This window comes from Argopecten irradians, chromosome 3, assembly GCF_041381155.1.
Source record: "Argopecten irradians isolate NY chromosome 3, Ai_NY, whole genome shotgun sequence".
Taxonomy (NCBI): domain Eukaryota; kingdom Metazoa; phylum Mollusca; class Bivalvia; order Pectinida; family Pectinidae; genus Argopecten; species Argopecten irradians.
In genome coordinates, this window is record NC_091136.1 from 39,845,606 (window position 1) to 39,870,054 (window position 24,449).

Below are 24,449 nucleotides of genomic sequence, written 5' to 3' on the forward strand. Positions count from 1 at the left end.
TTTCCAATGTAACAAGATGCCCAGAGGGCCTGTGTCACTCACCAAGACAGAGGAAAAATCAGAAAATTATGGTTGTTTGAGAAAAGAATTTGTTTTGAAAACCTTTTTCAGAACCAAAAGAATCATAAGAAGTTCTAAAACTAGAAAAAATTACATCCGTCAAAAAGGCCCTGTCCCTACTAACTTGAGTAAGCAGCCTTCTTTCACCATATAGAATACTAGTTTCATTGAAATCAAAAGATTTCCATAATTTGACCTATTCAAGGGTCAGTGCACCCATTTTGGAATTTCAAAACTCTTTTAAAACTAAAACCATGATATGCAGTGCCCCTTTCCCCAAACCCTTAATGTATACTAATTTCAATTGAAAACCAACAATTCTGAATTTTCACAAAAGAAATCAAGACTGTCATCTTACATTTCTCAGAAAATTTCAAACCTCTGGTTTTACAAATGCTTTCATTTTTTACTATTATGAGTGCATACATTTTTCATCCCGTCCTTAGTCATAATTCTCTGCAGACATAGGATAAAATTGATAAATATGGACGACAAATAATTGAAGTTGCACCATAGCATGAATGAAAACAGTCCTACAAATGATCTTAACAGGTTCAGATTTGAGTCAGCAATGAAACAATGAAATAGTGACATACCAAGCAAATTAACAGAAAAAGCGAGAGACTTTTTTTCGTACAACTATAGTGAGACAGGACAGCCGAATGTGACTGATAAACATGCGGTTCTCATGCTGAAAAGCTGTATTAGATATTAATAAACCTACTGGGATCTAACTCATCCAGGCCATATTAATTACATAAATTCACAGAGACATTACACTAGAACACATTAAAAGTGTTTATTCATGTCAAAACAATGATGTTCTTTCTGTTTAATTTTCTAGTATTTTCCCCTTTTTGTTTATTCTGAGAGAGTTGGGAGATAATAGAGAGCAAGCTTAAAATTTCATAAGTAAATCTAAAGAACAAGTTTTCATTGAAGAGTCTCACCAATTCTTTTCTAGGTTATCTTCAAAATGAAAATTTTCTAACAATGAAATTTTCATCAAAATTTTTAATTTTTATTTTAAAAATTCTTTAAACATTTGCTGTTTAGCCTTAATGACAAGAGGCCCATGGGCCTTAACGGTCCCCTGAGTTAGAATATATAATGAAACAAATAATGAAACAAATTAAAAGACATATAAACACTATATGCTGGGTCTTGAAGTTAGTCAGTGATTTATAAATTTGACTTTTTAGACTATGAAGAGTATTTGCTTCCATCAAACCTGTGAACTAAGAAGTATTTTTTGAAATCTTAATCATTTTGACCTTATTTGGTCCTGCCCCTCTGGTCCCCCAGGGGGTTATCGAGAACTGATATGGATGTTAAAATGCTATATCTTAGGCTAATAATTCTAATCAAGTTTGACTACTTTCCTATGAAAATTGGGCAAATAATGTTCACAAATATGTTTTTCCTATATAAACTAAAGTAAACTTGACCCCTCCCCAGGGGATAACGTGAGACCCCAAGGTCATATAATTCACAATTTTTGTAAAACACCTTAAGACCTTTCCATCTATAATAATTTGTTTCTACTATTTCCAGAATTTTAGAAGATTTTTGACTATCTGACCCTTTTTTAGCCCCGCCCCTCTGCCACCAGGGGTCGGCCTAGACCAATATGGATATGATATTAAAACGTTATCTCAGGCTAATAATTCTAACCAAGTTGGACTCATTTCCAATGAAAATTGAGCAAAAAATGCTCATAAATGTGTTTTCCCTATATAAACTATAGTAAATTTGACCCCCTCCCCAGGGGGAAACTAGAGACCCCAGGGTCATATAATTCAAAATTTTTGTAAAGGACCTGAAGACCTTTTTATCTATTAAAAGTATTTGATTCTACCATTTCCAGAATTTCAGTAAAAGATTTTTGAAGTTTTAGCTTAATTGACCCCTTTTGACCCCGCCCCTAAGGCACCTGGGGGTCAGTCATAGAAAATTTGTTAATAGGATTAAATGGCCATCTCATATGATTCTGACAACATTTGACTCTTTTCCTATTACAAATGACCAAATAATACTCAAAAATGTGTTTTCCCTATATAAACTAAAATAAACTTAACCTCCTCCTTAGGGGGAAACTAGAGACCCCAGGGTCAAATAATTCACAATTTTTGTAAAGGACCTTAAGACCTTTTAATCTATGAACAGTATTTGATTCTACCACATCTCTGAGTAAAGAAGAAGATTTTTTGAAATTTTACTCAATTTTACCCCTTTTGGCCCCTCCCACAGCCCCCTGGGGGGTGGGGACCATATAATTCACAATTTTGATTGGCCTTATGCCTTAGAAGGTTTGTGCAAAGTTTCATTGAAATTGCTTCAGCAGTTTTGGAGAAGAAGTTGAAAAATGTAAATTGTTTACAGACATACGACGCACGACGACGGACAAATGGCGATTAGAATAGGTTACTTGAGACTTCGTCTCAGGTGACCTAAAGATGATTGCTTTAATTTTAATTTTTTATAAAAGGAAATTAATTCTAGCTCAATAAATCTTTTGAATGCTTGAAAATGCATAATATTCATTTCTAATAAAAGCGATGAACATGTCACTCATATTACATATTATGTTCTATTTACTTTATAAAGATATTTGTTCATCAACTTATGTCAAATACACATCAATGAACACAAAAACTGTATGAAATAAATAAAAATTAACAGGGACCTTGCTGGCCTCTACTCACCTGATAATAGTAATTATATCAAACATCAACATTATTTCAATAGATAGGCTTTTCGGTCCCTTGGCCTTTTGTATTTGAGAAGAAGTTACTTAATGGTAAGAGATGATGACGGACATACATTACACCACAGCATAAGCTCACTCAGACTGGTGAGCTAAATAAAGTGTACTTACAGCTAGACTGTCACTCAGACTGGTGAGCTAAATAAAGTGTACTTACAGCTAGACTGTCTGAGTCATTTTTCCTTGAACTGTTGTCGTCGCTGAGTTTGCCACTTTCCTGTACAACAACACAGAAGTCATGCACACAGATTGTTATTTACTGGGTTATAGTCACAACAACACAAGTCATGCAAATAGAATGTTATCATGTGCTAGTTGGTACTAATATCATACTTCAAACACAGATTTCTGATACACAGACTGGGTACAATTACATACATACAACTCTTATCCACACACAATTACACACAAATCTCTTATCCACACATAATTACATACAATTCTCTTATCCACACACCATTACATTCAAGTCTTTTATCCACACACAATTACATACAAGTCTTTTGTCAACACACAAATCTCTTATCCACACACAATTACATACAAGTCTTTTGTCCACATACAAATATCTTATCCACACACAATTACATGCAAGTCTTTTGTCCACACACAAATCTCTTATCCACACACAATTACATACAAATCTCTTATCCACACACAATCACATACAAATCTCTTATCCACACACAATTACATACAATTCTTTTGTCCACACACAAATCTCTTATCCAATTACAATTACATACAAATCTCTTATCCACACACAATTACATACAAGTCTTTTGTCCACACAAAAATATCTTATCCATACACAAAAAAGCTCTTATCCATATACAATAACATAAAAACTTATTATCCACATAAAACTACCCAAAAATCATATCAATGACACAATAATATACTCAAGATCCACACACACACACACACACACACACCTTAGCTATCAGAAGCTTGTTGCAAAATAAAACCAATCCACACAAAACTATACAGATAATTTTAATCCAGATACATTGCTTCTAGCCACACAACTGCACCACAAATCTCTTATCAATGCACAACTACTTCAATCTCTTAATCACACAACTACCAAACACCCATCTTATTCCCATGCAGCCACCACTCAGATATTTTATCCAAATACAAATTAATCTTCAATTTACACATAACTACTTAAATATCTTATTCACATACATCAGTAAAGATCTCTTATCCAGACAATTATACTACATTCAACAACTCAATTTTCCTCTTATGATATGTGTTACAACACATGACCTAGTAATGATACAAACACTTACTCCACTACGGTATTACAACTACCAATAGTTTTATTACACTTGTGTCAAATGTATCAGTATGATGAATGCTATGTCTGAAATTCAGACCTATGACTAAAATTCAGACAATTCTACATGCATGAAAAATTATACACTTGAAACTTTCAAAAGACACACCTTCTACAAGTAGGTTGTTTTAATTTAACAAGAGACAAAAAGACAAGTTATATATATGTAAAAGGTCTATCCGTTACTGACCAAGCATAAAACAAAAGAGGATTAATACAAAGGGCGTAACGACTGGTGGCGACTACCCTACCATGCATTATAAACATAGCCACCATAGGTAATGTACTCACCTTACTTGACTCGGAGGGGTCAAACCCATTACGGGTAAAAAATGGCCTGCAACAAACACAATTTTTTGTATCAAAAACTATAAATATAAACATTAGACACTATGTAATTAGTACAACACAATGTAACATAATTAGTATTTGTGAAATGAGGTTTTTTTAAAGGTCATGGGCCAATAAAATATAGGTCACAGTAACCTAGTTCAGCTCATGGTATATTACCATTTCTAAGTGAACCTGTGACCAATGTATGAAATTCCAGGCAAAGTTATGTAAAAGATTGATTTTGGACAAAATTTGCCTTAGATGTAGATCAAATTTCAAATATAAGTAAACTGTGTCACAGAATCATGCATGAAGTATGAATCAATAGTGACGAGCAAAATGACAAGGAAACGAAAGTAAGGACATACAGAGATAGGGACACATTAATCCTCTCTTAGGACCCTACATGAAATGGACCTTACCTCAATCTAGGTTTGGGTGTCGACACCACACTGACGGCATCCAATTCTGGTTCTGCTCCGCTGTCGCTCAAATCTTCTAATTCGTCAATTAAATCTTCGATGTCATCTGCATCAGCAGGATCTGGATTTGCATCATGGTCACAAAGTTCATGGTCAGCCTCTGAATCTAGACCCTGGAAATGATGGCAAAATGATGAAGATTAATTATAATCAAAAGTTTTAATATATACAGTCTGCAATCTTACAAATGACCTCAATTTTGTCCTTTTTTTAACTGAATTTAACATGTAATCTTCTGTTGATATTACGGTAAAGTGATGCATTTTGACCTTTGACCCATGTGGCCCTTCAAGTCTAAATGACCTCTTTCGACTCCTAATGATCTTCTTTTGCAACTTTGACCCTATGCACTCCAATGTGGCCTTTCATGACCTTTTAACCCAATCAAATGACATATGACACTTTGACCTTCTACACACTCGATGACCACATACTTTAGTATATCTCCATCTAAACCCATGCATGCTCTATCGTATGAACCTCAGTTTCCCTTAAAGTACAATTCAGATTTAGACGTTCATATATTCATGTATATATAACACACAAGGAATATAATTAGTTAACTTTAAATAACTAAACAATAAACTATGTATGATTTAAATACTATGCCTTAAGATATTGTCATCCTTAGAGAATTCTGTCGGAGTCAAATGTTTCCTATTTTCTCTTTCATAAAATAAAGTAAGAAACCCTTCTATGATTATCGTGTGGATCTGCTAGGTGAATATGAATAATATGTATCGCTTACAGGATTTACTGCATCCTTCCCACATCTGGAAGATTAGTTGGTAGGCCATTATACATTTACAATATGGGAACTATAACTGCCCCCAAAGGTGCACACATATTAAATGAATTATTTTCCTTCTAGTCATAAATGGGGAAAGTGTATCAATACCTCACCATTTACGGCACACCAACTCTCCTACCATTTATAAAGTCAATACATTTTCTTCTTGACTATTGTAAGGCACATTTATAATTTTAATGTCGTTTTCAGTCTTTTGAGGATTTTTTTTTAAACATTTTATACTTCATTAGGTATTTGATAATCTTGTTAGTACATATAAGGAAAGTCGGCTTAGTCATTTAAGGATAGGAAAGATCTTGTGTAGAGGAAAGCCAGAGTACTGAAAAAATGCCCAGCAACCTACATCCAGCAGCTACCTAACAAGGAACATATAACCATGAATCAGAGGTAGAGCGTTTGTAGAAGAATTTTAAACCTAACCCTACTTGACCTTTAAGTTGTGGGGAATGAATGCTGTTGTGAGACCTGCAGGATTTGTGACAACTGTTGTCTGTATTTAATAATCAATACAGAGAATACGGATCAGTGTCATTACATGAATATCAATACTTTACTACCATGGATTATGATTATTATGCAACATTCTTCACATTCTTGTCTTCGCCAGGTATACTTACCAGCTTAGCATGTCAATATTTCACTACAACTTGACGTTTCCTAAGAGTTCAAACTAAACTGATCTGTGTATTTAAACAATGACAGGAGACCCTGAGCTCTAACCACATTTAGATGATCCTTCAGTGTAAAACTTAACTGGCATGTGAACAAAAACATAAGACTCGGACAACCTGTATCACTCCAACCAGCTTAAAATATCAATATCCAAGTCATTAAAAAGGGATAATCAGACAGCATACTGCGTTTTTTTTTTGGTCTGTGTATCAGTGTTTATATATATAGTCTGATCAGCAAAGGTCATTTATAGATGTGACAGGAAAACCAAAGAGACTTATATACCTAAACATAGACCTATTAGTAGTCCCTACTAGTAGTCGTGAAGGAACTGTAGTTGTGACTTGGGAAAAAATAAAAGTTTGCATATCATGAAACACATTATTTCCACATAAACAAAACAACACCATCATGAATGTTCCTCAGCATCTCCAGACATTTGTAAATCTGGATGCACAATAGAATATGCATACAATTACGACTACTGTTCCGTCACAACAACTGGTTGGTTTCCAGTATGGACCTCAATTTGTGACCCAAAAGCAGTAGTGGTAGAATTTCTACCACTTTAAAATTCTACCACTTTAACCACTGTGCCACCATGTCTCCTTGAATATCTTTCAGTAAATTTATGAATTGATAGCATTTTAAATATTACTTACATCTTCTGAAGCCTTAAACTTCTTCAGTAAAGCTATAAATCTCTGTTTTATATTTCTTTGTAGCTGAAAGATATAAAATAATAAAAATCACAATTACATTGACATGTGTTACCTAAAATCTGCACTATATTCTGACATTTGAGAAAGAACATAAATGTTGAGAAATGGCTTTTGACATTTCCAGCTAAATGTAAGCTAATATATACTTGCACACACTTTCATTGCTACTTATAACACTGACAGATGACATTCCTGCAGAAAGGAGATAGAAATTATGCCTGTGTGAGATACACCAACTTTATCTCTATCTTTGCTTTTCTTGCAAATCTTTAACAATTATAGATCAAATTAAAGTTCTGGCAATTTGTTGCTAAGATAAATGAAAAAGAAAATTCTGTAAAAAAGGAAGAATTTTTACCAAGGATAAGTCATTTCTAAGAGAAACTAGAAATATTTGTGAAACATATAAATGCCCTTGTATCTATATATAAGAGCGAGACTGAGTGGGGAAGTAACCTCTATCCCCCCCCCCCCCCCCTCCCAAGGTTGCATACTCTTTTTCTAACATTTCCTTTCTGTACTTACCCGTCCTCGAGGAACCGGTCGTATGTTACCCCGACTGACTTTTCTAGGTCTGGTTCGCCCATCATCTTCCATCAGGGTATGATCACAATCACTAAAGCCATCATTGGACCATTCTTCGTGATCAGGGTAGTCATCGTCACTGTCGTTGTCTACATCTGGGGAACGATCTATACAGGAACATGTAATCACCATGACAAAAAATGTTTACAAAAAATTGATGGCGCCCACCAGAGAGTGATCTAGATTCTATGTCTGACAATGGAAAGAGGGATCTTTCCCCTGCTTTTCAAACTTTTTCAAACATACTACATACAAAATTTAAGACAGATCGCTTCATTACTTTCTGAGAAACAGCGGTGAAATCCAAGATAGAGGCCGGTTGGCCATCTTGTTGACCGATCAGTCCCAAAGGTACTATGCACAACTAAGGCCCAAGGGAAACCTTTCCATGGAATTTGAGAAATATCCCTTCAGTAATTTCTGACAAATAGCGATAACTATCAAAATCCAAGATTGATCCAAAATCCTACATATGAAATTTGAGACAGATCCTTTCAGTATTTTCTAAGAAAAAGCGGTAACAAACTTTAACTATCATAATCCAAGATGGCCGCCTGTTGGCCATTTTGTTGACAGATCGGTCCCAAAATGCAATATGCACAACTAGGGTCCTAGGGGAACTTACACATGAAATTTGAGACAGATCCCTTCAGCACTTTCTGAAAAATAGCGGTAACAAACTTTAACTATCAAAATCCAAGATGGCCGCCAGTCGGCCATTTTGTTGACCGATCAGTCCCAAAATACCATATGCACAACTAGGGTCCTAGGGGAACTTACATATGAAATTTGAGAAAGATCCCTTCAGTATTTTCTGAGAATAAGCGGTAACAAACTTTAACTATCAAAATCCAAGATGGCCGCCGGTCGGCCATTTTGTTGACCGATCAGTCCCAAAATACAATATGCACAACTAGGGTCCTAAGGGAAGTTACATATGAAATTTGAGAAAGATCCCTTCAGTACTTTCTGAAAATTAGCGGTAACAAACTTTAACTATCAAAATCCAAGATGGCCGCCAGTCGGCCATTTTGTTGACCGATCGGTCCCAAAATGCAATATGCACAACTAGGGTCCTAGTGGAACCTACACATGAAATTTGAAACAGATCCCTTCAGTACTTTCTGAGAAAATGCGGTAACAAACTTTAACTATCAAAATCCAAGATGGCCGCCGGTCAGCCATTTTGTTGACCGATCGGTCCCAAAATGCAATATGCACAACTAGGGCCCCAGGGGAACCTACATGTGAAATTTGAAAAAGATCCCTTCAGTACTTTCTGAGAAATAGCGGTAACAAGAATTGTTAACGGACGGACGGACGGACGGCGACGGACGGACGGACGGACGGACGACGGACCACGGACGAAAGGCGATTTGAATAGCCCAAAAATGTTACAAAAAATTGATAAAACATGTTATATAGTCTTTTTAATAAAGAGGATTATGAACAAAGGTCATATTATTTTTTTCGTAATCCAAGCAACTAGTTGTCAAAGACCTTCACATGTTTACAATACAAGAGATCCCAGAGGGATCTTGGCGCCCACCTAAGAATGATCTTTGTCTGACAAAGGAAAGAGGGATCTTTTCTCTGCTTTTCAAGCTTTTACTACATATTACTACACACGAAATTTGAGAAAGATCCCTTGACTACTTTCTGAAAGAATTCTTTTGGTACTTTTTGAGAAATAGCGGTAACAAACTTTAAACTATCAAAATCCAAGATGGCGGCCTGTCGGCCATCTTTTTAACCATTTGGTCCCAAAATGCAATATGCACAACTACGCCCCTAGGGGAACTTACATGTGAAATTTGAGAAAGATCCCTTCAGTACATTTGAGAAATACATTTAACTATCAAAATCAAGATGGTTGCCTGGCGGCCATTTTGTTGACCGATTGGTCCCAAAATACAATACACAACTAGGGCCCTAGGGGAACCCACATATGAAATTTGAGAAACATCCCTTCAGTACTTTCTGAGAAATAGCGGTAACAAGAATTGTTAACGGACAGAAGGATGGACGGACGGACGGAAGGACGGACGGACGGACGGAAGGACGGACGACGGACCACAGACAAAAAGCGATTTGAATAGCCCACCATCTGTTGATGGTGGGCTAAAAATGAATTTAGACTCTGAATGAACAGAAATGGCATGATAGCACAAGAACTTTGTAACCACATGGCAATATGACCTCTTACCAACATCAGATGACACTGTCTTCCTCTGGTCACTTTCGACATGGTCAACTGGTTGACTGGACACCGTCACCATGGTCAATTTGGCAACTAGGACTGTACTGTTTTCTTTGGTATCACTGAACAGATTCAGGTCCTTGTCTATAGACCTCTGTAGAACCTGAAAACCACAAAGTCAAAATAGAACTACTTAAGGGTTCATAAAAAGTCATCTTTATCTCAGTAAATAATTATAACTAATTGCCAGCATTACCTGGATACATACAATTGTAAATATCCATATGCAACTACGGTAGGTCAAAACATGTAACCTATCATTCTCTAAATTGAAAATAAATTATTTATATTCATAAATATACATATTTAACTTAGACCATTGTATAAAACCTGACTTTATATACTTAATTTCATGAATATATCAGCTCAAAATTATTATTACATTGAGATTGTCATTAATTGCAAGGATCATAGTTGATTTGAATAAAACCTCTACTTAAACAAATGTCAATGAAATTTCTTATACAAAATGGATACCTTCATATTATAGTCTGGTGCAAACAATTACAATTAAAGTTCATATGCCTAAAATTGTTCTGACTTTGGAAACAGGCTTGCGAGAAATTTATTTTTTAGGTCATATTAAAAATTTATCATAAGAAGGCATATTTGATCATACACAATCAACAAATCAGTAAACATTGACTTTTTATTATCAAAATTAGACATTTGATGAGAAAATGTGTGAAAATTTAGGTGAATACAATCAATTTGTTAAAATGCTAAAGATATCCCGTAATCTAAAACGAAATTAAACAAATCAATTGTTTCAGTAACATGGTCTATTGGAGATTGACCCTTATATGTACTTAATAAACTCATTGTCCTTACCTGTCCCATGTTTATTTGGCCGACTGCAAGTGTTTTATAGCCAAGAATTGTCTTATTTTTGTATTTTTTCCGTCGCTGTAACATGACGTGGAGTTTGTTTCCATCCCGCTTCAGAAAATGTGGATACTGCAATGATAACATTAAGTTTTCAAAATAGATATATAGTTGCCTAAAATTATTTTTTACACATACATTACACTTTTTTATTAAGCTTCAGGGCTGTATAATAAAATGTACGTTTGCGACAGCTAAGTGTAAATGGGTGCCCCAGTTTTTAGTAACTCAACAAACCTATTTAATGTTACTATATATGGGCATATCATAGTATATTTGATTCCCAACAAACACTATATGAAATGTTTGTATACATGATTAGTAAACTATGTATTTCCCACACTAATGTTCCTGGTCCCCAGGGGTTTGTTACGATTGTTTTTACTTTTCATGAAGGATAATTGTTAAATACTTCGGTGATACTTAACTCGAACCTACTCTAGGGATCTTAGACAAACAGAAAGCAGCGTTGTACTAGACATCATCGTCACATGTTCATCAATAATTTTGATCCAGTGATGAGCTCACTACAGGCAGACAGCCTCAGTACACCAGTACATACTTTTGATCAGGGATGTGAAGTAAAATGATTCATTAACTACAGAATCCCCATCTACCTGAGTATCAATTCCTATCATTAGAAATCCCTACCACCAATCTTGTACATGCTCTTGATTTAACGATCATGATTCATATGACATTTTTTCCGATTGAGAAATGATGAAATGGATTCTCAAGTTGGGAAATTATGAGTTTTGATCATGAAAGCTAGAATTCTTGGATGAAAAGAAATGAAGTCTTAAATTGCATCTTGCCTAATACATTGTTAATTTCTGAACGAAAATTCCACATTTAATATATGTGCTAGACCAAGAGAAGTTTGAAAAGCTGGACAAAAAAGGATGAATTTCATAATTCTCACTTTCAGAATCTTAACACTAGCTAGGACACAACTGTTCATTTTGAACTGTAATTTTTGCTTTGATTTATATTCACAATTTCTTATTGTCCACAAAAAACATCAAATTTAATCTCAAAAAATTGGTTTACAGTACCCTGTGAATATATCAATTTGTGAGTCAGAATAGGACCAGGACCCGGCACCATAAAACTATTCTCATACTGATTTTTCACTCAAGTATATGATTTTACATAGACTTAAGTAAAAAAAAAAAAAAAAAACTGTCTCTGATGCCGGGCCCAGTAATTGAGTGTTCGTTTGGTTCTGATAGGCTTCTTTCAATTCCATGTTTCAATTCCATGTCAATAAATCAAATCAAGACATAAAATTTCTAAAATCTTAATTTGACCCATTTAGCCCATACCATGAAGTATCTGAGGAAAACCATCAACCTACCGTCACATACTATAAGTACCTGGCAACAAACCAGTGCAAGGCCATCAGACTCAGAAGTTAGATCTAGAGGTGAAGGTAAAATGTTGGTACATTTATATAGCTAACTAGACTCGGCCACAGAGTTCCTGTGTACTCCAATGTACCAGGGATTATGAGCCTAGAGTTAATTAGTCCCGAGAGAAGTGTTCCCGAGAGAAGTGTTCTCTTTAATGTACTAGCCAATACAATTTTCTGATGGTGCCTGTCCAATTTTTTATACATTCATATATAACCAAACTCTGATGGAGTTTCCTGAGGACCAGAATGCTAATGTAGCTAAATGAGCTGTACGTACTACACTGATGTATTTATTGCTTTAAGCCTTATACTGACCACCTAAACTTTCACATTTGATCGTGATATAAAGTCTGCAGACAGTGTATATTATAAGTTAATTTTCATATCTATAGGATTGTTAAACAATACCCAAACAGTCTACAGTAAAAACATCAAATACTTTCATGAAATCCCTTTGATTTTGTGTCTGTTTGGGGTTTTTTTAACTACAGAGAGATAATCTATCTTCAAATTCAAATGACATCGGGTATTCAAAGGCTTTAAGACAAAACAAATCCCACACACATACTATATAGGCTAATGCCTGCAGTATTATGGGGACATCCCACAACAAGCTTAACAGGCAAATTAAACCAGTATCAGTCACTTTATAGCTCTTAAAGTGTTTATAACTTCTATACCTCAGCCAGCGAACGAGGAAACATACTACACACTCGTAAATGGGAGAGCACAACTTCCTTGTTATACAGAAATATACAATATACATACAGTATTTGTTGTTTCAATAACAAAGTAAGTGTTCCTATCAGTTGATAGATATGTTGTATGCCTAAACATGTTCTCTAACAACTCATAGCAAAAAAACATTAACTCCTGGCAAAATTAAGATTTAATTCTCTATCTGATCATATGAAGCCTATCATCAAGTATAATAAATCTGAAAAATTCCCATTAAACAGCCAAGAGATCCTGCTTTCCATGAATTGTATTGAGCAATTATAGCGTAACACTGACTGTAATCCATAATGGATGAGTTGGGTAATGTCTTGTTAGCTCACCAAAGCATGAAACAAGATGTTATACTTACAAGTCAATATGCTAAAACTCAGTTATCAATATTTAACTGATTTACCCCTGAAGTCAATTTGGACTCTTCTAGCTTTTGCACTAAGAGACTCCAAAAGTTTCTTACAGGGTGGGAGTACCAAACTCACATTTTTTAACATAGAGTTGTTTGGCTGTAATCGTATTATGTCATTTTTAACAAGATTTGTGCATGCCAATGCAAGTCAATCTCTGTATTGGCTTAACACAAAAGAGGTTTTTATGCAATGAAAATGTCTGCCTCAATTTCATTGTTAACTTTGACCTTCACACTATGTTTAGTACAGTACACAGCGATCAATACATGTACACCAATATCCTCACAAATATTTCATTTTAAATTTCCAAACATGTATTATGTCTATATTATAGGTTAAAGTTTCAATGAGAGAATGAAAGGTCACAGACACCCTATATATATAATTAAGTGTCTCCACCAGTACAACATCTCTAGGCCCACTTTTATGTAACTTTATGAGGTCTGTAATTTTCAATAATTCCTGTATTTCCTATATACACGTATATGTTTTATTTAATTGGACCCTGGTACTAATCCAAGTTCCATCTGACCTTAGACACCACATTTGAACATTGTGATCAGCAGAATTCTGGTGTATAGGGCCTGCAGATATCAATCAATAAGAACATCAAAGTCGTCTGTACGGGACAGAAATTATCATAAGTTAAATATCAAATATTGAATAAAACAATAATTTATAAAAATAAATAAAGCTACGTGTGTATTTTTCACAAGGTCAAGATATTAGCCTAGTCAAATCTTGATGGCAGATTTTAATGGAATACTAAGTTATATCTATAAACGATGCATGACCAATCATTGTGCAGGGAAAAGACATTAATTCAATGATATACATTACCTGTAGAGAGAAGGCTAGATCTAACTCCACGTCTAGGAGTCCAGATGACGGCATGCTAATTTCGTTGGAGCGAAGTGTTCTCTTAGAGTTCTGAAAAAAAGGGATTTTATTGATAACCAAGATCCAAGATTTAATGTCCTTTTTACTCTGCAATTTTACTCATGGTGCGAGGTAACCCTAGGGTAGATCTAGACAAGCTACATGGGAACTCCAATATCATGACATCCCAATTAACAATATGGTGATGTCATGCTGACAACAACGATTCAACATTGTTTTGTATTGCTGACTCATTCTTATAAAGGGTACTTGGCACCAGAGGTTATGATGGCAAAGGAAGGCCACTGGTCACTGTATCAGACCTTCAGTCATTTTAATTTGTTTTGGGTGGTTTTTTTTAAATCTTTTTTTTAGATTTTGTTTGGGATATTTTTCCCATGGGGCATGCTTTTTTTAACAGCCTACAGTCATATTTTATTTGTTTTTGTTTACATACTGGAGGCACAACAATTTTAAAGAAATAGAAAATAGTAATAGTATTAAAAATATTTTAATAATGAAGAATTTTACATACCTAACAGAAGCTAACAGAAATTCTCAAAGTCTTATATTTGCTGCCCACAATGGTATGTTGAGATCCCCGTCCTGAACCCCATGGGGATGAAACAGTCCTAATCAATGTCAAAGCTCAAACAATGTATATCCATAAGGTGTCTTTTACAAGGCACAACAAAGATGGAATCCTCAAATAGCGAGCATACCGTGAATAGGTGCGCCTAACTTAGTAGGTACACATGTTGTATAAGCCTCATAGAACAATGCATGTAATGACATCTAACACAAGTTAAAAGTCGTGTTCTTGTTGATCTATATGTGTCAGCATGTATTAGGAATATACATCCTGGCTGAGCCAAGTCAATGTGTTTCTAATGTATAGCAGTCATTTCATGTTTAATGTTAAGTTTACTTTGGATTGCTTATATTGTCCTATTAATTAACAGCCAGGGTCAATTAAGACTTATAAGCATGTTCCAGATTAAAGTCCCAATATCCATTTCTGTCTTTTTTTTCATGATTTAGAAAAATGTTGGGGAAAAAATCCTGTTGTAAATCATGCAGAGGCAAGACTAAATCAAAGTCAAAATGAGCGGTAATGATCGGAAACTTTTGATAAAAATCAAATAAATATTGAACATCGCTAGGTGGGTCCCACTTAGCCAAAGTTAAGACGACACTGTAGCGTCGCTGCCGAGAACGTCATGTGACTACCGTAACTACATAACGTCTGTCCGAACTCTTCTGAGAACGGGTCATGAAGTTTCCAACTTCCGCTCGACAATATTGAAAGTTCTTTGACGATCAGTTTAAAATGAAGACATGTTAACAAGTATGAACTTTCAACAACTACTGTACCAAAGTTATTAAAACAAGAGGCCCAGAGGGCCAGTATCGCTCACCTGGTTTGTAATGCCAATTAATGTTCTGAATACAAGTTCATTGTTTCTTTTCTGAAGGAATTTGAATATTTACCTCTAATTCCCCTATTGGGCTCCACTTTTTCTGCTCCAGGGGGTCAAAGCCAAAATTTATACGAATTCTGTTAACCCCAAGGATGTTTCTGGCCAAATTTGGGTGGTACAATCCATGCAGATCTCTAGGACAAGTAGCGATTTTTAGGATTTACCTCTATTTCCCTTATTGGGCCCCGCCCCTCCTGCCCCCTGGAGGTCAGAGCAAAAATTTATAAACTTCTGTTCCCCTTCCCCCAAGGACGTTTCTGGCCAAATTTGGTTAAAATCTATGCAGAACTCTAGGACAAGTAGCGATTTATAGGATTTACCTCTATTTCCCTTATTGGGCCCCGCCCCTCCTGCCCCTGGGGGGTCAGAGCCAAATTTTATACAAGTTCTGTTCCCCTTCCCCCAAAGATGTTTCAACTCTAGCTAGTTCTACGTGTTGAGTTCACATATATGTCTTTTGGCCAGGTGAGCTAATAATGGAATATTTCCTTTGTTACATGATTGTGGTGTCATGATGAGCACTGATTGTCTAGAGGCAAATTACCAACAGCTTTCACTCCAATATCCATTCTTACTGCATGCTGATCCCTGTTCAATGTATCACATTGCTACATTCAGTAGTACACGTTTCTATTGTTCAGGTTTTTACGGGAAGTTTTTATATATCGTGTCGCTAAACAAATTTATATCATTATTTAAAATAAAAATGTGTATTGATTAAACGTCCTCAGACGATGCTTTTATCTTGGCTAGTTTAAATTGGTTGGTTGTGTTTTACGTCTGTAATTCAAGGTCATGCCAGGTTTAGAAGGTGAGTAGGAAAATCAGAGTACCCAGAGTAAAACCATGAACATCTACAATCAGTACCTGGCAACTTTTTCAAAACATAATTATTACATTATCAAATCTAAAGATCTAGCTTAACTTTCATTTAGAGTATTTCAAACAAACCCTTATAATTTCTGAAATTTAAAGCTTATTTCAGAAGACATAAAGCCTAATAAACTAATTTCACTATTTCAAGGCATAAATACCTTGTTATAAACTTTAGAGAAACCTACATATCAGATTTGTGTTCGATTTAATTGTGAATTTAAATTAAGTCATTGATCAATATATAGCTTCCATGAATCCAACATGATGGCTTTGATTCTAAACTATTCTATATTTGTATAGTACAGTCATGCTCTGTCCTTGCATGCAGGTATTGATTGAGCTGGTACATATGTGCTGTCATGGCTTTACAGGCGTAATGCCATGTTTATATCAGAGAAAACGACTTTTACATGTACACAAAATAATGATGTCATAATAAATAACTAACTGCAAAAGCAGATACCTCTGTAATATGAAAATATAAAACACTGTGTCCAACTCTTCTGATGAAATTTTAAAGAAACTGTATACATCAGTGTTATAAAACATAAGATAATGATAACTGTGTAAGACCTACCTGCATTTTCACTGCTATTATTAATGAATGATTTTCATTTTCCAGGGGTTTCAACACGATGAGACGGTTCAGTGTCAGGGAACACAATCTGAAACACAAAGAAAACTTGTTATCCATCTATAAAGTGATGTATACAGATCTGCATTTAGTACCTGCAATTTAATAATATCTACATGTATGTAGCTAATACTTGTAGAAGTCAATTGATTATATTTTGTACCATATCAATTTAATAAAATAGGTTTCATCTAGTCATCCACAATTAGAGCCGCAACAATTTATCACCATACATATCAAGTTGTGATAATTTCCACACAATACAATATTTCATACATCAATGTTGATTTGATACAAAATAATATATGACTGTTATTTGTTATTTATTTGAAACATATGTTAAATAAATTAATTGACCCTTAAATGGTAAGTCACAAAATCTTATCCCAAAGATATGTCGAACAGAAAGTGCATGAACCACCCAAAACTTCCAATCAATTAATCATAATTTTATGTACAAACTTACGAATCCATTTCAATTGCAATACACATATCGTGATACAAATTGTATTGAAACAAAACAGTGAAAACATATTCTTGCAACCCTATATCTACAATAATACCATTGTATCAACAGGCAGATAACTCTCATTTAGTTATATATACTTATAGGTCATCATTCTAGTATGTATGGTCACTTCACCTCTGGGTGATAGTTATACTTATAGGTCATCATTCTAGTACGTACGGTCACTTCACCTCTGGGTGATAGTTATACTTATAGGTCATCATTCTAGTACGTATGGTCACTCCACCTCTGGGTGATAGTTATACTTATAGGTCATCATTCTAGTACATATGGTCACTCCACCTCTGGGTGATAGTTATACTTATAGGTCATCATTCTAGTACGTATGGTCACTCCACCTCTGGGTGATAGTTATACTTATAGGTCATCATTCTAGTACATATGGTCACTCCACCTCTGGGTGATAGTTATACTTATAGGTCATCATTCTAGTACATATGGTCACTCCACCTCTGGGTGATAGTTATACTTATAGGTCATCATTCTAGTACATATGGTCACTCCACCTCTGGGTGATAGTTATACTTATAGGTCATCATTCTAGTACATATGGTCACTCCACCTCTGGGTGATAGTTATACTTATAGGTCATCATTCTAGTACGTATGGTCACTCCACCTCTGGGTGATAGTTATACTTATAGGTCATCATTCTAGTACATATGGTCACTCCACCTCTGGGTGATAGTTATACTTATAGGTCATCATTCTAGTACATATGGTCACTCCATCTCTGGGTGATAGTTATACTTATAGGTCATCATTCTAGTACATATGGTCACTCCACCTCTGGGTGATAGTTATACTTATAGGTCATCATTCTAGTACATATGGTCACTCCACCTCTGGGTGATAGTTATACTTATAGGTCATCATTCTAGTACGTATGGTCACTTCACCTCTGGGTGATAGTTATACTTATAGGTCATCATTCTAGTACGTATGGTCACTCCACCTCTGGGTGATAGTTATACTTATAGGTCATCATTCTAGTACGTATGGTCACTTCACCTCTGGGTGATAGTTATACTTATAGGTCGTCATTCTAGCACATATGGTCACTCCACCTCTGGGTGATAGTTATACTTATAGGTCATCATTCTAGTATGTATTGTATGGTCACTCCACCTCTGGGTGATAGTTATACTTATAGGTCATCATTCTAGAACGAATGGTCACTCCACCTCTTGGTGATAGTTATTCTTATAGGTCATCATTCTAGTATGTATTGTATGGTCACTCCACCTCTGGGTGATAGTTATACTTATAGGTCATCATTCTAGTACGTATGGTCACTCCATTTCTGGATGATAGTTATACTTATAGGTCATCATTCTAGAACGTATGGTCACTCCACCTCTGGGTGATAGTTATACTTATAGGTCATCATTCTAGTACATATGGTCACTCCACCTCTGGGTAATAGTTATACTTATAGGTCATCATTCTAGTACGTATGGTCACTTCACCTCTTGGTGATAGTTATACTTATATGTCATCATTCTAGTACGTATGGTCACTTCACCTCTGGGTGATAGTTATACTTATGGGTCATCATTCTAGCACATATGGTCACTCCACCTCTGGGTGATAGTTATACTTATAGGTCATCATTCTAGTATGTATTGTATGGTCACTCCACCTCTGGGTGATAGTTATACTTATAGGTCATCATTCTAGTATGTATGGTCACTCCACCTCTGGGTGATAGTTATACTTATAGGTCATCATTCTAGTATGTATGGTCACTCCACCTCTGGGTGATAGTTATACTTATAGGTCATCCTTCTAGTATGTATGGTCACTCCACCTCTGGGAGATAGTTATACTTATAGGTCATCATTCTAGTACATATGGTCACTTCACCTCTGGGTGATAGTTAAACTTATAGGTCATCATTCTAGTATGTATGGTCACTCTACCTCTGGGTGATAGTAATACTTATAGGTCTGACATCATTCTAGTATGTATGGTCACTCCACCTCTGGGTGATAGTTATAATTATAGGTCATCATTCTAGTACATATGGTCACTCCACCCCTGGGTTTTAGTTATACTTATAGGTCATCATTCTAGTACGTATGGTCACTCCACCTCTGGGTGATAGTTATAATTATAGGTCATCATTCTAGTACATATGGTCACTCCACCCCTGGGTTTTAGTTATACTTATAGGTCATCATTCTAGTACGTATGGTCACCCCATTTCTGGATGATAGTTATACTTATAGGTCATCATTCTAGTACGTATGGTCACTTCACCTCTGGGTGATAGTTATACTTATAGGTCGTCATTCTAGTATGTATGGTCACTTCACCTCTGGGTGATAGTTATACTTATAGGTCATCATTCTAGTACGTATGATCACTCCATTTCTGGATGATAGTTATACTTATAGGTCATCATTCTAGAACGTATGGTCACTCCACCTCTGGGTGATAGTTATACTTATAGGTCACCATTCTAGTATGTATGGTCACTCCATTTCTGGATGATAGTTATACTTATAGGTCATCATTCTAGTACGTATGGTCACTCCATTTCTGGATGATAGTTATACTTATAGGTCATCATTCTAGTACGTATGGTCACTTCACCTCTGGGTGATAGTTATACTTATAGGTCATCATTCTAGTACGTATGATCACTCCATTTCTGGATGATAGTTATACTTATAGGTCATCATTCTAGAACGTATGGTCACTCCATTTCTGGATGATAGTTATACTTATAGGTCATCATTCTAGTACGTATGGTCACTCCATTTCTGGATGATAGTTATACTTATAGGTCATCATTCTAGTACGTATGGTCACTCCATTTCTGGATGATAGTTATACTTATAGGTCATCATTCTAGTACGTATGGTCACTCCACCTCTGAGTGATAGTTATACTTAAAGGTCATCATTCTAGAACAAATGGTCACTCCACCTCTGAGTGATAGTTATACTTAAAGGTCATCATTCTAGAACAAATGGTCACTCCACCTCTGGGTGATAGTTATACTTATAGGTCATCATTCTAGTACGTATGGTCACTCCACCTCTGGGGATAGTTATAGTTATAGGTCATCATTCTAGTATGTATGGTCACTCCACCTCTGGGTGATAGTTATACTTATAGGTCATCATTCTAGTACGTATGGTCACTTCACCTCTGGGTGATAGTTATACTTATAGGTCATCATTCTAGTACGTATGGTCACTCCACCTCTGGGTGATAGTTATACTTATAGGTCATCATTCTAGTACGTATGGTCACTCCACCTCTGGGTGATAGTTATACTTATAGGTCATCATTCTAGTACGTATGGTCACTCCACCTCTGGGTGATAGTTATACTTATAGGTCATCATTCTAGTACGTATGGTCACTCCATTTCTGGATGATAGTTATACTGGGTGATAGTTATACTTATAGGTCATCATTCTAGTACGTATGGTCACTCCACCTCTGGGTGATAGTTATACTTATAGGTCATCATTCTAGTACGTATGGTCACTCCATTTCTGGATGATAGTTATACTTATAGGTCATCATTCTAGTACGTATGGTCACTCCATTTCTGGATGATAGTTATACTTATAGGTCATCATTCTAGTACGTATGGTCACTCCACCTCTGGATGATAGTTATACTTATAGGTCATCATTCTAGTACGTATGGTCACTCCACCTCTGGATGATAGTTATACTTATAGGTCATCATTCTAGTACGTATGGTCACTCCACCTCTGGGTGATAGTTATACTTATAGGTCATCAATTCTAGTACGTATGGTCACTCCATTTCTGGATGATAGTTATACTTATAGGTCATCATTCTAGTACGTATGGTCACTCCACCTCTGGGTGATAGTTATACTTATAGGTCATCATTCTAGAACGTATGGTCACTCCACCTCTGGGTGATAGTTATACTTATAGGTCATCATTCTAGTACGTATGGTCACTCCACCTCTGGGTGATAGTTATACTTATAGGTCATCATTCTAGTACGTATGGTCACTCCACCTCTGGGTGATAGTTATACTTATAGGTCATCATTCTAGTACGTATGGTCACTCCACCTCTGGGTGATAGTTATACTTATAGGTCATCATTCTAGTATGTATGGTCACTCCACCTCTGGGTGATAGTTATACTTATAGGTCATCATTCTAGTACATATGGTCACTCCACCTCTGGGTGATAGTTATACTTATAGGTCATCATTCTAGTACGTATGGTCACTCCACCTCTGGGTAGTTATAGTTATAGGTCATCATTCTAGTATGTATGGTCACTCCACCTCTGGGTGATAGTTATATTATAGGTCATCATTCTAGTACGTATGGTCACTCCACCTCTGGTGATAGTTATACTTTATAGGTCATCATTCTAGTATGTATGGTCACTCCACCTCTGGGTGATAGTTATACTTATAGGTCATCATTCTAGTACGTATGGTCACTCCACCTCTGGGTGATAGTTATACTTATAGGTCATCATTCTAGTATGTATGGTCACTCCACCTCTGGGTGATAGTTATACTTATAGGTCATCATTCTAGTACGTATGGTCACTCCACCTCTGGGTGTAGTTATACTTATAGGTCTGACATCATTCTAGTACGTATGGTCACTCCACCTCTGGGTGATAGTTATACTTATAGGTCATCATTCTAGTACGTATGGTCACTCCACCTCTGGGTGATAGTTATACTTATAGGTCATCATTCTAGTACGTATGGTCACTCCACCTCTGGGTGATAGTTATACTTATAGGTCATCATTCTAGTACGTATGGTCACTCCACCTCTGGGTGATAGTTATACTTATAGGTCATCATTCTAGTACGTATGGTCACTCCACCTCTGGGTGATAGTTATACTTATAGGTCATCATTCTAGAACGTATGGTCACTCCACCTCTGGGTGATAGTTATACTTATAGGTCATCATTCTAGTACGTATGGTCACTCCACCTCTGGGAGATAGTTATAGGTCATCATTCTAGTATGTATGGTCACTCCACCTTTGGGTGATAGTTATAATTATAGGTCATCATTCTAGTACGTACCGTCACTTCACCTCTGGGTGATAGTTATACTTATAGGTCATCATTCTAGTATGTATGGTCACTCCACCTCTGGGTGATAGTTATACTTATAGGTCATCATTCTAGTACGTATGGTCACTCCATTTCTGGATGATAGTTATACTTATAGGTCATCATTCTAGTACGTATGGTCACTCCATTTCTGGATGATAGTTATACTTATAGGTCATCATTCTAGTACGTATGGTCACTCCACCTCTGGGTGATAGTTATACTTATAGGTCATCATTCTAGTACGTATGGTCACTCCATTTCTGGGTGATAGTTATACTTATAGGTCATCATTCTAGTACGTATGGTCACTCCACCTCTGGGTGATAGTTATACTTATAGGTCATCATTCTAGTACGTATGGTCACTCCACCTCTGGGTGATAGTTATACTTATAGGTCATCATTCTAGTACATATGGTCACTCCACCTCTGGGTGATAGTTATACTTATAGGTCATCATTCTAGTACGTATGGTCACTCCACCTCTGGGAGATAGTTATAGGTCATCATTCTAGTATGTATGGTCACTCCACCTCTGGGTGATAGTTATACTTATAGGTCATCATTCTAGTACGTATGGTCACTTCACCTCTGGGTGATAGTTATACTTATAGGTCATCATTCTAGTACATATGGTCACTCCACCTCTGGGTGATAGTTATACTTATAGGTCATCATTCTAGTACGTATGGTCACTCCACCTCTGGGTGATAGTAATAGGTCATCATTCTAGTATGTATGGTCACTCCACCTCTGGTGTAGTTATAGTTATAGGTCATCATTCTAGTACGTATGGTCACTCACCTCTGGGTGATAGTTATACTTATAGGTCTGACATCATTCTAGTACGTATGGTCACTTCACCTCTGGGTGTGATAGTTATAGGTCATCATTCTAGTACGTATGGTCACTCCATCTCTGGGTGATAGTTATACTTATAGGTCATCATTCTAGTATGTATGGTCACTCCACCTCTGGGTGATAGTTATACTTATAGGTCATCATTCTAGTACGTATGGTCACTCCACCTCTGAGTGTAGTTATACTTATAGGTCTGACATCATTCTAGTACGAATGGTCACTTCACCTCTGGGTGATAGTTATACTTATAGGTCATCATTCTAGTATGTATGGTCACTCCACCTCTGGGTGATAGTTATACTTATAGGTCATCATTCTAGTACGTATGGTCACTCCACCTCTGAGTGTAGTTATACTTATAGGTCTGACATCATTCTAGTACGAATGGTCACTCCACCTCTGGGTGATAGTTATACTTATAGGTCATCATTCTAGTACGTATGGTCACTCCACCTCTGGGTGATAGTTATACTTATAGGTCATCATTCTAGTACGTATGGTCACTCCACCTCTGGGTGATAGTTATACTTATAGGTCATCATTCTAGTACGTATGGTCACTCCACCTCTGGGTGATAGTTATACTTATAGGTCATCATTCTAGTATGTAAGGTCACTCCA

General features: G+C 36.1%; 1 protein-coding gene across 7 annotated transcripts in view; it reads right to left on the minus strand.

Moving 5' to 3' along the window:
- The window catches only part of LOC138318556 (phosphofurin acidic cluster sorting protein 2-like), a 375,127-nt gene that overhangs the window by 340,692 nt on the left and 9,986 nt on the right, over positions 1–24,449 (minus strand). For 5 of the 7 annotated variants that reach the window (XR_011207887.1, XM_069261018.1, XM_069261014.1 and 2 more), the window contains exons 2-10: positions 17,292–17,379; positions 14,319–14,408; positions 10,869–10,994; positions 9,984–10,140; positions 7,718–7,884; positions 7,133–7,195; positions 4,928–5,100; positions 4,464–4,509; positions 2,985–3,044 (exon numbers count right to left, since the gene is read on the minus strand). Coding sequence is in view for 6 of the 7 variants with exons in the window: in XM_069261018.1 (XP_069117119.1) it covers positions 2,985–3,044; positions 4,464–4,509; positions 4,928–5,100; positions 7,133–7,195; positions 7,718–7,884; positions 9,984–10,140; positions 10,869–10,994; positions 14,319–14,408; positions 17,292–17,379 (970 nt within the window). In the remaining variant the exon portion in view is untranslated. The remainder of the gene's footprint in view (positions 1–2,984; positions 3,045–4,463; positions 4,510–4,927; positions 5,101–7,132; positions 7,196–7,717; positions 7,885–9,983; positions 10,141–10,868; positions 10,995–14,318; positions 14,409–17,291; positions 17,380–24,449) is intronic. The other 2 variants (XM_069261019.1, XM_069261015.1) reach the window with 1 other exon arrangement.